This window comes from Camelus bactrianus, chromosome 2, assembly GCF_048773025.1.
Source record: "Camelus bactrianus isolate YW-2024 breed Bactrian camel chromosome 2, ASM4877302v1, whole genome shotgun sequence".
NCBI lineage: Eukaryota > Metazoa > Chordata > Mammalia > Artiodactyla > Camelidae > Camelus > Camelus bactrianus.
Genome location: NC_133540.1, coordinates 55,090,251 through 55,104,073, shown reverse-complemented (window position 1 = coordinate 55,104,073; position 13,823 = coordinate 55,090,251). Strand labels below are relative to the sequence as shown.

Below are 13,823 nucleotides of genomic sequence, written 5' to 3'. Positions count from 1 at the left end.
TAGGCGCACCTGACCCTCATCATCATGAGAGGCAGAACAGCCACTATACAGGGAGACATGTCTTTGGTATTCAAGTAATACACTGGGTTACTTGTTGATACTTTGGTGCCCATGTTTAACTGTAGATCAGAAAGGACAGCAAGCACAGCCTGACTAGGGCTGTTCTGGGCACCACAACAGTCTGCCACAGTGTACTCCTTGCTTCACAAATGAAGTTCTCTTCACCCAGGCATGGCCTTTCTCTGTCATAATTCTTGGGGGAAATTTGTAAGAAAAGAGTTAGTGGGACAAACATTGAGCTGTTGCTACTGCAGCTGGTCCTGAGGCTGTGCCTGACCCACCAGGTGAGCCATCTAGCCCGGGAGAAGTGCTAACCAGAGGCGGGGTGAAATCAGAATAGGGGGTGGAGGTGGGAGGAAACATGCACTGGTTTCAGCTTTGGAACCAACTGCAGCAGTGGGGTTGCAGTTCTTCTAACGGCCCTCCTTACAGGCTTCCCCAGGAATTACCTTTACACTTGTGGAAAAATTGCACCTGGGTAAGTGAGTGTGTTGAGAAGCAAGTATAACTTGTGAAGTGAGGTGTCGAACAGGGCAGGGGTGCTCTTTCCTCCACTGAAGGAAACACCTTATTTCTGGCCGGTGCAACACCCTATCCCCATTCTCAGCCCACTTTTGCCCCCAGCTAGGGAGACTGAGTATTGCCTTGGCCAGTAGGAACCCCTTGACAGGAAATTATGCATCTCTCCCACTCTCCAGGGGGTTGGTCCAAGTCCGAAGACTGACTGACACAGGGGTGTAAAAGCCTGACCTGCTTACTTCAAAGTGAGACAGTTTGCGTGATTAGCTTTCTCCCTGCAGATCCGATCAAGGCCAAACTTTTCCTAAGACCACACCTGGGCTCAGCTCTTTCCTCGTCTCTTTCTTGTTTTACTTTTTCCCTTATAGAGTTTCCCTAAAAGCATTTCCTCAGTAAATCACTGAACCAGATCCCTACCTCAGACTTGATCCCAATGCATTTTCCATCCCCACTTTTCGCTGGAATACGAGTAGAGTGTAATAACAAAAGACTAGTTACGTAGAAAGTCAACTACATATACATCTTGCATTTCTTTATGAATTCATCTCTGGAAACTGTGAGAAAATGAGTTAATTACAAGCCAATAAACTCAAAATTTCTTATGTACTTCACATAATAACTGAAATTTTATTTTATTTTTACTGGTGACTCTATTTTCTGTAATCTTTTTATTCAGTATTCAATCTCAAATCCTCCATAGTCTAGCTTCAGCTTAACTCTCTAAACATAATTTTCACTATAGCAGAGAAGGCTAACCTTTCTAGTCTCCCTTTCTTCCTTCAGAACATCCCCTATTTTGTTTTGGTTTTGCAGCTAGAGACTCTATTTCACAGTCTCTCAAATTGAGCTCTCTTCATATGACCAATTTCAGTTTAAAGAAAGTGAGCTGAAATGATGTAAGGTATCCTCTTAAGGATAAAGTCACTCTCCCTAGATTTCCCCTTTTCCACTTACTGCCAGCTGTAAAAATGGCTCCAATTGCAGCATGTGCCTTGGACTCAGAGGTGGAAACCATACATATGTCAAACACCTGCCAACCCCGGACCTTGGACAGCCATGTGAAACAGAGCGGTCTAACTCTCTTAGACTGTCTGCCCATTTTTAGAGAGTTGTCTGAGGAGAGATACATTTTTACTTTATTTAGCCACTGTATTTTTGGAATGTCATCGTTATAGCAACATTGCCTCTACTCTAACTCAGTGTGTTTCAAAGCACTTGTCTGTGAGAAGGTAAAAAGCTCGTGTCAGAATGTGAATTACTGCACTGCATGCTTCAACAAGAACATCTTGCTTCAAGGGAAAAAAAAAAGGAAAAAAAAAAGAAAATTCCGGATGAAGCAACCAGCTGCTTAGTGATACAGTTGGTTTACCTGTTGGCACAAACTTCCTGTCTCATGGCAAATCAGCAACAAATAATTCAAGACTGTTCATGGACCACACTTTGAGTAGCACTGCTCTGAACTAAAAACTGTCAACACCAGCTTAGTGCCTCGGTTATACTGCATGTGCTACTATAGATATACTCATACCAGCGCCTGAATCTTTGAATAATTAATTTTTCTGTGTAATGCTCTTATTTTTCACCCACAATTCATAGTCAAAATCTTGCCAGTTCTTCTCATTGAAGTTAATATGTACCATAAATCTTCCTTATTTATTTAATTTTTTTTCCCTTCTCAAGTTTTAAAAAATTTCATTGATGTATAGACAGTTTACAATGTTGTGCCAATTTCTGGCATACAGCATAATGTTTCAGTCACACATATACAAACATATATTTGTTTTCATATTCTTTTTCATTATAGGTTACTACAAGATATTGAATATAGTTCCCTCTGCTATACAGTATAAACTTGTTGTGTATCTATTTTTTATATAGTAGCTAGTATCTGCAAATCTCGACCTATTTATCTTAGAGGAGCAGCATAGCCCAGTTGTTAAGAGTGTGAGCTCAGGAGGGAGACTGCCTCTGTCTCAAGCATTTTCCTAAACTCTCTGGACCTCAGATTCCTTCTCCAGAAAATAATAATGGATAGTACCTACCTCATATGATTATTGAGGGTGTTAAATGAGCTAGTGCTTTTATTTTTCCTTTTCTCCACATTAGTTAGGGAACTGAAGTAACAGAAAGAGGTTACTCTTGCCGGTGGACTGGTTTATTGTGGATATCCACCCCCAGAACAGACTTCTGGGTCCACTGTCAGAATGCACTGGCACCTAAGGTGGCTGCCCCTTAATCACAGCTGAGTGATTAGACTTCTGGGATATATGAATTATCTGATGGGGAAATAGCTCGGAGTTTCATCAGTCAAACGTGAAGCTATAGGCTAACGTACCAGATGACCCAAAGACCCCTGTATAATCCTAATTCAATTACCTGAATGCTAAGATGTTACAACACTTGCTATTCTGAATATTTTTATTACTAACAATTCAATTTGCATTACTTTAGTCCTTCTGTAGGTGCCATATAGTTGGTGGCATCTGTATACCTCAATCTAGGCAGGCTCTCTTTCTCTATAACTGCATTCCCTCCATGTTAAGCTATTTTAGGGCTATCCGGACACCCATATTTCTTCTTTTGTCTCTTTTCCAGGCATGTTTGCCCTTGTGTCTGTTAATCACAACTCTAATAGCAGGATGTCTGCATTTCCTATTTTATATTCTGAAAATGTTTGTTTAGACTTTTCCTACTCTGACTTTCCTTACATTGGCTGAATAACAGCTAACATAATATCTAACTTTTATTGATCACCTTCTATATTCCAGGCACTTGCTTGACGTAGATTATTTCTAATCCTCAAAGCAACCTGGCAAGACAGATATTATTATCCCTTCTTCATAGCTGAGGAAGCTGGGATGCAAGGTGTTTTATTTAGGTCTTGCTGAAGGTGACACAGCACATTAGTTTCAGATTTGAAAGCTAAAGCTCAGGTTCTCTCTGCAGTTAAAGTGCGTGTGTGTGTGTGCATGAGACAGAGAGAGAGGATTCTGCAATGATTATGAAGGGAAAAAAAAGCATTTTCATGCACTTTCATACTTGGTTCTATTGCTAGCATTTTCATTTCAAAGGTCAGAAAATTACAAAGCAATTATATCCCTATCTGATTGTTCCCCATGTATCTGAAACAGCTATACACAATAATTTACTTTTTTCAGTATCTCGTACTATAGGTATATTGAAACTTTGAAAAAACTCAGTTAAAATTGCTTTATGCAGTTAATGGTTGCAGAGCCAGTATAGTAAAAATGTTCATGACTTAATTTTCATACAGGTATGGGAGGGACAGGTGGTTCTGTACACAGAGTATAGGATGAGGTGAGGAAGATTTACTTTTAAGTAGACATAAGCAAAGTGGACAGAAGATTCTCTGAGATAACCAGACTTAAAAAGGGCAGTAAATTCTAATGAAATCATGTTACTTTGAAGGGGATGAGCACCCCAATTTACTCTTTCTCATTAAGTAAAATTTCCAATTTACAATCAAGTGAAAAGCACATACTTTAAAAAATCACACTACTGACCTTATCTTGAAGTTCATATTTTTACAGAATACATGAAAATAACTTTTGTTCTCATTAGAGCTGGTTATTCCAACCTACCTGCCTTTTCTGTACTCACAATCTTCCCTGCTCACTGTGTCTCCACATCCTTCACTGACAAGGACACGGTAGAATTATCAATGAGATTGATTATCCCCTCTCAAGTCGTGTGCCTTTTCCAGATAACTAGGCGACCTCTAGACCTTAATAGCCGAGACATTAAAAATGCCCAGTGGTCCTGGCAGAAGGATTATTTTGTTAATTACAAACATTTCCAGGTTATTGGTTTTCGCTCCATACCCCTCTGCTTGCCTTCCGCTGTTCTGACCTCACTGTTTCAAGAAGAATGCTAGGAAAGGTGCTTTTGTTTTTCTTTTGAAATCTGCTTCTTCCCCATCTGGTTGTGTGGCTTTAAATTTTCTTCTGCTTATTAAGCTTTGCCGTGTACGTGTCTTTAAACCAAATCCTTTTCCAAATCTGTATTATACACGCTGGTGACTTTCAATTTTTTGTCTCTTGATGTCATTTAAGCCTAACACAATCCAGGTACACTGATGAGGAATTTTAATAGGTTAGGGATGTTTATTCTCAACGCTTCAATCAGCAAATCCTTACGGAGAAACTCTGAGACACACACCATCTTCACAGACTCTGCCTTGCTTGAACCAGAGAGTAAACCAGTGAGTCCATCAGCTCCTTGGAAAAGCCTTTCCTTTCTGAGTGCACAGATCCCTAATGAATGCTCGCTCCACAGTAGCACTTAATATTCTGATTCTTACCCAGACTTTCTACCAAAGAGCTCCGATTTACAGAGAAGCATCAACGCCAATCTCTGTGGGTGGGAGTGGGTAAAAAGGGGTGTAGCTGTGGTTCATGTGTGAATCTGGGGTGAGTGCATGGTAAGTGTTGCTTTAAGTACAAAATCCCTCTGATTTATCGTAAGTGTCTATGCATTCTTCACCATGTTACACCATGTTTATTTCAATAAATTCAGACTGTATTTTCCCATGAAATATTCTCAAAAGTAAAACTGACCTCAGGAGAAGGTGACACATTTACTTTGTAGCTGAGTATCTCCAAACAGAAGACTGTGCACTCTTGCATACAACATCTTATATTATTATTTATAGTTTTATGGAATATCCTTACAGAGAATCTGGTTAACTAACTCAATAAAAGAAAGTATTTTTAAACTCTTATTAATAGGTTGGTCTAATATAATGTATTCACTCACAGTATGACATTAAAGCTGTCAAGATATTTTTGTAGGGCACACACAAGAAATCAGTTTTTTAAAAAATAGTTATATTGAATTAGGGACTCAAGTATATTTATTTTATGGTGACTTTGATTCAGAATGTATGAAAGTATACTAACATTTAATTTGATTTTAATTTTAATTTTATTTTATGAGCTATCCTCAAGTAGTTTTTCCATGACGAAACCCCAGTAAGTTACTTGTGTGGAGAATTTGACACCTGACAAGATCATACTTGCCACTGATTGATGGGAAAGGAAAATCCACGACTTATGTCACCATTTCTGGATGTCAGAATGTCTGACAGCCTTGTGTAATCAAAAACAGTAAAGTGCTTCATTGTAAATTAAATAAAATTGTGAAGAATTACCTACGTATTTGGGAAGCATTCCTGAGAGGTTTAAATACTATTCTGAGTTAGGAAGAGAAATGTAACATTGTAACACATAAATCCAAATGATGATTAGGAAAAATATGTCAGCTCATGAAGTCTGTGCCTTTGCTCTGCATCTGTGAAGTGATTAAAAAAACTGTTCTGGCTATTTCCCTGGAAAGGCAAAAATATGAGTAAATGGCGGTGAAGAACATGAAATTACAGCACTCTTATTTCCCCAGCTGCAGGGGTAATTACTCACACATCAGTGTTCCTTTAATCTCAGCATCTCACCCACAAACAATTTCTAATACGTTTTCTTCAAAGGTCTCACTTTTTCTCATAGTCATGAAGCTATTCAGGGCTTTCCTCTCTCATAGCTAGACTATTATCCTAACTTCAGCTCCTCCCTGTTACCTGTTGTGGAAAAAAAGCTTCTAGCATCATCTTTACTGGCAACACTTTAAAAAAAATGATTTCACTCTCATTTTCGCAACCCACAGGTAGTTCCTCCTTGTTGCATATCAAACCCAAATTACCCTGGTAGCTCTCAAAGCTTTCCTGTCAGACTCTGACCTGCTTCTCAGGGTTACGTCCCATTACATCCTACCCTTCCCCAAGAAATTAGTGTGTCACTGTTATTATTTTTTGTGCGTGACACGCACACCCCTTTGCTTTTGCTTATCCATTCATGAGATTTTAACGACAGTAGCTTGCTACCAGGCTAGGTTCTAGGTTACAAACATGAATGAATAAACATAGTCACACGCCTTAAAGTTTGCATGAGCTGGTATATGACAAGCACAAGTGTCCGCAATACAGAGTCATAAATGAGGTACAGAGCAGTAGAAAGAGGGATACATATAAAGACAAATTGACAAATGCCATTTTGTACACATAACCAGGAGCTATTATGGTTTGTAAATTCCAGAAAGGCAAAGACCTTTCTTTTTATTACGTAGATACTTCCAAAGTATAGGTCAAATGTATCCACACTGAATACACTACCAGATTCTTCGGAAGAAACAAGGTATTCCCAATATTTCATTCTACAAAGACAGTTGATGACACAAGTAGATTCCTTTTCCTAAGTGTAAAATTACTGTCTTGGGTGTGGCTGGAACTACACTGGAGTAGGAATGAGGCAACTTGAGCTTTGGTCCTGACTTGCCCCTAATAAGCCAAGTGACTTTTAGCAAGACAAGGGGAAACCTCCTTAGGGATCTAAAGTCAGTAAGTTGGGTGAGATGCCCCTACCTTCTTCTCCTGCTCTTACAATCTATTATTCTCTGTGTCAGCATTCCTTCAACAGACACACACTAACAGGATCTACAGTATGTGTGTCCCTAGATCTCGTGATCTGTTTATATTACAGATACTCATGTCTTACCATTTCTAAGCTGGAGTCAAATGATTTCACAGCTAGAATCAATGAAGGTGCTCACTCCCTAGGCTTAGCACACTGTGGCTTTGCTTTCGCTTATTTTTAATCCTGGAGATACTGGCCTGGAAAGACAGAAACTGCCGCTCTTTGAGCATTCCCTTGGTCACATGGGCAAGCAGGAATCCACATCACACTTGGCATGTTTATTGACAGTGAGACTCCAGAGTGACTGACGGAAGCCTGAGACTGAGCTGACCTGACAGCTTGAGAGCTTAAAAGCATCGATTAGTGAACGTGCCAGAATCTGACCTTCCAACTGCCTCCATGTTGTGGTTTTGGTTTCGATAATGAGATTAAAAAAAAAAGAGAGAGAGAGAGAGGAAACTTTATTCTTTCTTGTTTAATGGTGATTATTCTACCCAAACAAGAAGGGCCATGAATTAGTAGGAACTTGTGAGTATAATTTTAAGACTCTCACACACCAGGGACTGCACTGGGGCAGGTGCACTCTCACTGCACAGTCCCATGTCTGCCTTCAGCACATATTCTCACATTAAACAGCTTTGAAAGACTCTCCTTCCAACGGAGGGAGCACACACATCTTGTACACACTGTACTTGCCATGCTGTCCACTGACAGATATTCATACTGCACTCTTTAATTAGGTGACAAAGCAGGTTTCACATATATGGTAGTTGGTGCTAATGAAAATTTATATAAGGAACCAAAGGACGCTAAACAGTTGTGAAGATTATCATTTTGCTTGTTTTCGTTTCATTTGTGGTAATAAAAAAGTGTGAATTGAAAATCTAAGGAAAAATAACAGATGACTGACTTTAAAAATGAAATACACTCAGTAAGAAGGCATACTTATAAATACCATAAAGTACCTGCAGCATTTAATTTAGAGACTGTATAGCAATGGCCGAGACACACAATATAAATGGATCCTCAGTCTGTGGGGTTGTGATGAATGGGCTATTACTTAGTGCTGGTTATGCTTATACTTTTTTTGTAAAATGAAATTCATACTGTACAAAAGTCACGATGATAGTGCTTACAGCTGTTTTGTTTGCTATTGTTAATACGAATATGAGAAGAGAAAACCACCAGGGAAGGGAACTCAGAAAGTATTATGTCCTTTATCTTTACTTGACCGTTGCAGTTTTCTGACATCATTTATGACTGGTAAAGTTCATCAGATTTGCTTCAGATTTGCTCAAAAGCTCATGCACCTGGAGAACTCCCTCTTGAGTTTAACTGTCATTCTGCGTTCTATTCCTTGTTTTCCTTCTTAAATATATTTGAGAATATATGGCATTTTAGTTAAGGGGAGAGGTTCACAACTTTATTTTTCAGTCAGAAGAAACCATATAAATAATATCATTCACATGATAAAATGGGAGTCTTTTAGTAAACATTTACTCTTGAGTGTTATTTGAAAATTCTTATACTAAGTGGGTTTGATAATACTTATGAAAATTTCTAGACATAAAAATGACAGCTACAACAGTGAACTCTCTGAAACCTTTTCTGACTAATCATAATATTTATTAAGAACTCCCTAGGAATTTACTTCTATGATGCTATTCAAAATTAAAATAGTCACACATGCAATATTTTGTGCATGTGTGTGTATCTGTATATGTTCTCATATCTTCCTAAGTGGCACAGTTCTCTAAGGAACAATTCTATTTTCTGTTTCTAATTTTCATTTATACCCCCAATCAACTAGTGCAATATTTCATATTTAACAAACATTCAATCAATATTTAGAATCGTCATGTTGACCAGGTCATATTGGAGCTGGCTTGTCTTTGATTATATTCATTCCCTAATAAAATGGCCAGTGTCACTGATGTCAAAACAGTATCAATACATAAAATTCTTTAATTTTAAACAACTCACATAGTATTAAGATTAAGATTTGGGGGGAGTGTATAGCTCAGTGGTAGAGCACGTGCTTAGCATGCAGAGGGTCGCGTGTTCAATCCCCAGTACTGCCGTTGAAATAAATAAATAAACTTAATTACTCCCCCCCCAAAAAAGATTAAGATTTTGACATCTACTTGATGTGACTATATACACTACAAGAACTATGTCTTTACCTACTCATCTGTCTATTTAACTTATACACCAAACATATAGCTGGTCCAGCTGCTGAAGAACTCTTCAAAATAAAGTATGACCTACTGTAGAAGTTTTAAACACACCCTGAAATATGTAACAGTGAATAAGAATAACAAGAAATCTTTCCAATGACTTTGAGAGAAAAGATTGCATTTTACTCTTCTCTGCATTCTCTACAGCAACTAGCTTTGTCTTAGATGTAGTAGATGCTCAATAAACATCTGGTGGATGAATTCCTGACCATACAGACGCAGAGTGGCATGCAACATGAATTATGGGATAGGGAGAAGCCCAGGAGAGGGAGAGAGGACGGTACAAAGTCTGTCTCACAGCGATCTCTCATTAACGACAATGCTACTCCTCTACTGACTACTTGGCGGGGAGGGGGGGGCTATCTGATTTGCTCTCTGCAGCCGGCTTATTGACTGTGTGGGTCAATGTCATCTGATGCATAAAGAACCAAGAGAGTGGGAGGTAGCATTTTCCCAGATAACTGCTAAGAAGCAGATGGTTTGCATTTTCATGCCCTGAGGCTGAGGGGCTCCCAAATAAAGATGAACTATTTGTAAAAGCAATCTTAAAACTGACAATTCCTTCTTTATCAATAGATCTGATTTTGGTGAAAGATTAGATTAAAAAAAGTAACACAAAGACATAATAAAGACAGATTCTGCTTTTCTAAAAACTGCTTTTCCTCTTTTTATTTACACCACCTGTATTGTACACATACTTATCAGGGTCTAGTTATAGGGTCTTAGATTATGGTGGCCCTTGGTTTCTATCTTCCTAGCCACCCAACAGCTAACCTTCTACTGCTAGTTAGTACTCATGCTAAATGCAAGTCAAAATGATTAGATCTGAGAAAACTTCAACAATAAAACAATATCCTTAATGCAAATCTTATAAACTGACCCAACCAGCCAATAAAACCCCAGAAAAACAAACCAAAAATACTAACACTTCATCCATAAGACAAATAAAAATTGTTGAAGAGAATGAAACTACAGGATAAATAAGAAGTTTGCGTTAAACGCCAGTTCAGTATCTTCGCAGAGTTCCTAAAACAAGGCAGCATTCCCATATGGATAGTTGCTCTTCTTTCACCCCAGGATAGAATGTTCAATGTTACCTGCCAGAGAGGGTCTTTCTGCTCAGGGAAAAGTTCAAAGTACTTGTGGGCTAGTTGCAGTGGAGGCAGAGTTTGCAGTTTCAGGTTGGTCCAGCCCTGCACGAAGTTGGCCAAGTTTACAAAGGTGTACAATCCAAGGCGGTCATTCCCATAGTTCGACAAATGGGTCATGAAAATGCTGATCTGAAAAAGAAGTGAAAATGGCCATAAACATCAGATGCATATGCTTAAAAGTGGCATAGAAGCTCCAGGCACTACCTCACCTAAACATGGAATTTCAGGAGAAGTATAATGCCAGAGGCAGCTGTCTGTAAGTCAGAAGAGAGGTCTCCCTAGAAACTGAATTTCCTGGCACCTCAATCATGGACTTCTAGCCTCCAAAACTGTGAGAAAATAAATGTCTATTGTTTAACTCACCCATTCTGTGGTGTCTTGTTATGGCAGCTTGCAAAGACTAATACAGGTAGAAAGCTACACATTTGATTTCTATTTCAAAGACACTCTTAAATTTACTTTTAAAATTAATTGAAATTGGGATTGGCATCCCCTCACTGCTCACTGAGTATAGTATTATTTTACACATCAATTTTTCTCCATTGTGGAATCAACACCATCAAACCCAATAATCTAATAAATCCTAGACTAGAGAAGAACCAGAATTAGAAAAGTTCTAAAATTAAACAGTTGTTTTGGAATAGATATGTGTACAGCTTGAGATGAAATCAGACTCAAGAAAATTTGTTTTTCTTTGATCTAATGAGGAATTTTTACTTCAATGAAGAAACAATTTTTGCAAAGAAACTGCATTTAGCCAATAATCTTCTATACTCATTCATTATTTTACAGTTTTTCCTACCTCAATATTAACTCTAAAAATATCTGGGTATTACATTTTTGTGGATCAGAGACTAGGAAAAAGTGAAATCTAGATTAATTGCTCTTGAAATATCAACAAAAAATTTGAATGTGATTACAGATATAATCTAATATTCAATCCATCAAGGATTGCAGTTGGGATGAAAAAAGTACTAAATAAAAGAGAACTTGCATAATCTTGATCTAAACTGCAGAAATTACTAATGCAACTCATAGAAAGGGATTTCATAATTTTCTAAAACAATATTGGTACTTGCTTCTCAATCTTATATATATATATATGAATTTTAAAAACTCATTTTATTACTTATTGTTTAGATCTATAAATACTTCAGAACAACTAATATAATTAAATCATTAATTTCATTAGAAAAGTAAGAGTAATATAATGGTATGAGTAATAGCATTAAAGCAAATATAACATGTGAAATTAATCAGATAAATAATATTCACAGATCAATATATACAAGGAAAGTCAAGTGTCATGTGGCTATTTTTTATATGGTTGCTTACTAACTTTTTCTTAAGGGTTTCTGCTTATTGGTGTGCTGGTTTGGTTTTTTTATGGGCTATTTTAGAAATAAAAGTGAGTTTTCAGTAAACCGTTCCAATATCATATCATTGCAACCTGGTTAGAATTGTCAGCCTTGCATTAAAGGTTATACACTGCAAAACTCTTATTCCCAAGACCTAACATGTCACTTGATAACTGTGAATGCCCAAAGAGGACACCTTTTGTCTTAAAAATAATAGAACATTATTGCATTATATGCAAAATATACAAAGAACTCATACAACTCAATATCAAAAACAAACAAACTAGCAAACAGCCCAATTAAAAAATGGGCAGAGGATATGAACAGACATTTTTCCAAAGAAGACATGCAGGTGGCCAACAGGCACATGAAAAGATGCTCAAGATTGCTAATCAACAGGAAAATGAAAACCACAATAAGATATTATCTCAGACCTATCAGAATGACTCCTATCAAAAAGACAACAAATAGCAAGTGTTGGAGATGATGTGGAGAGAAGGAAACCTGCATGCACTGTTGGTGGGAATGTAAATTGGTGCAGCCATTATGGAAAACAGTATGGACATTTCTCAAAAAATTAAAAGTAGAACTACCTTATAATCTAGCAATTCAACTCATGGGTATTTATCAGAAGGAAAAAAAGTACACTAATTCTAAAGGATATGTGTATCCCTGTGTTCACTGCAGCATTATTTACAAGAGCCAATATATGGAAAAAACCTAAGTGCCCATAAATAGATGATTGGATAAAGAAGATGTGGTATATGTGTGCTATATATATTTATATATATGAAATATATAATGGAATATTATTCAGTCATAAAAAAGAATGAAATCTTGCTATTTGTGACAACATGGTAAAAGTAGTAAGTCAGACAGTGAAAGACAAATATTGTATGATTTCACTTATATGTAGACTCTAAAAAACAAAACAAATGAACAAACATAACAAAACAGAAACAGTCATAGATACAGAGAACAAACAGATGGTTGCCAGGGAGCAAAGGACTGAAGAAAGGAGAGAAACAGGTGAGGCAGATTAAGAGATACAAACTTCCAGTTGCAAAATAAATGAGTCACAGGTATGAAATGTACAGTGTGGGGAATATAATCAATAAATGTGTAATTAGTTTGTACAGTGACAGATGGTAACTAGACTGACCATGGTCATCATTTTGAAATGTACAGAAATAACGAATCACCATGTTGTGTAACAGGAACTTAAATAGTGCAGTTAGCCAATTATACATCAAAAACAAACAAAGACACAAACTCATAGAAAAAGAGCTCAGATGTGTGGCTACCAGGGGCAGGGGTGGGGTGAGGGAGGGAGAATTGGACGAAAGCAGTCAGAAAGTCCCAACTACAGATTTTCAGCTATAAGATAAATACATATGAGGGATGTAATACACAACATGATAAACATAATTAATACTACTGTATGCTATATATGAAAGTTAAGAGAGTAAATTCTGAGTTATCATCAGGAGGAAAAATATTCCTTTTCTAATTTCTTTAATTCTGTGTCTGTATAAGATGATGAATGTTCACTAAACTTACTGTGATCATCATTTAAGATATATATTAAGTCAAATCACTGTGCTGTGCACCTTAAACTTATACAGTGCTTTATGTCAATTTTATCGCAATAAAACTAGAAGAAAAAAATAATAGCTTACACAAGAATTACAAACACAATACTCTGGCAAGATAGCATCAGTTATAAGTTAAAAGTATCAGGTTTAACAAATGCCCATTACTAGAAAGCTGAAAAGGAGTCTCTGAGGAAAATCCATTAAAATGATGAAAGCGATTCCTCACCATGGTTGAAGGTGGGAAGGAGAGTGACAGCCCATTGTCCTCAATATCCTCAATTATGTCAAATATCACTTAAAAAGCATATAGCATTTTCTATGTGCTAGGCAAGAATCTAAGTGCTTTACACGTATGAGATGACTAAGTCCTCACAACAGTCCCATAGGGTAGGTACGGTTACTGTGCCCGACAGATGAAGAC

General features: G+C 37.3%; 1 protein-coding gene across 2 annotated transcripts in view; it reads right to left on the bottom strand.

Moving 5' to 3' along the window:
- LOC105067139 (N-deacetylase and N-sulfotransferase 4) overlaps positions 1–13,823 on the bottom strand; it is a 233,919-nt gene that overhangs the window by 25,035 nt on the left and 195,061 nt on the right. For both annotated transcript variants that reach the window (XM_010952611.3, XM_074341827.1), the window contains exon 7: positions 10,396–10,578. In XM_010952611.3, coding sequence (XP_010950913.2) covers positions 10,396–10,578 — 183 coding nt within the window. The remainder of the gene's footprint in view (positions 1–10,395; positions 10,579–13,823) is intronic.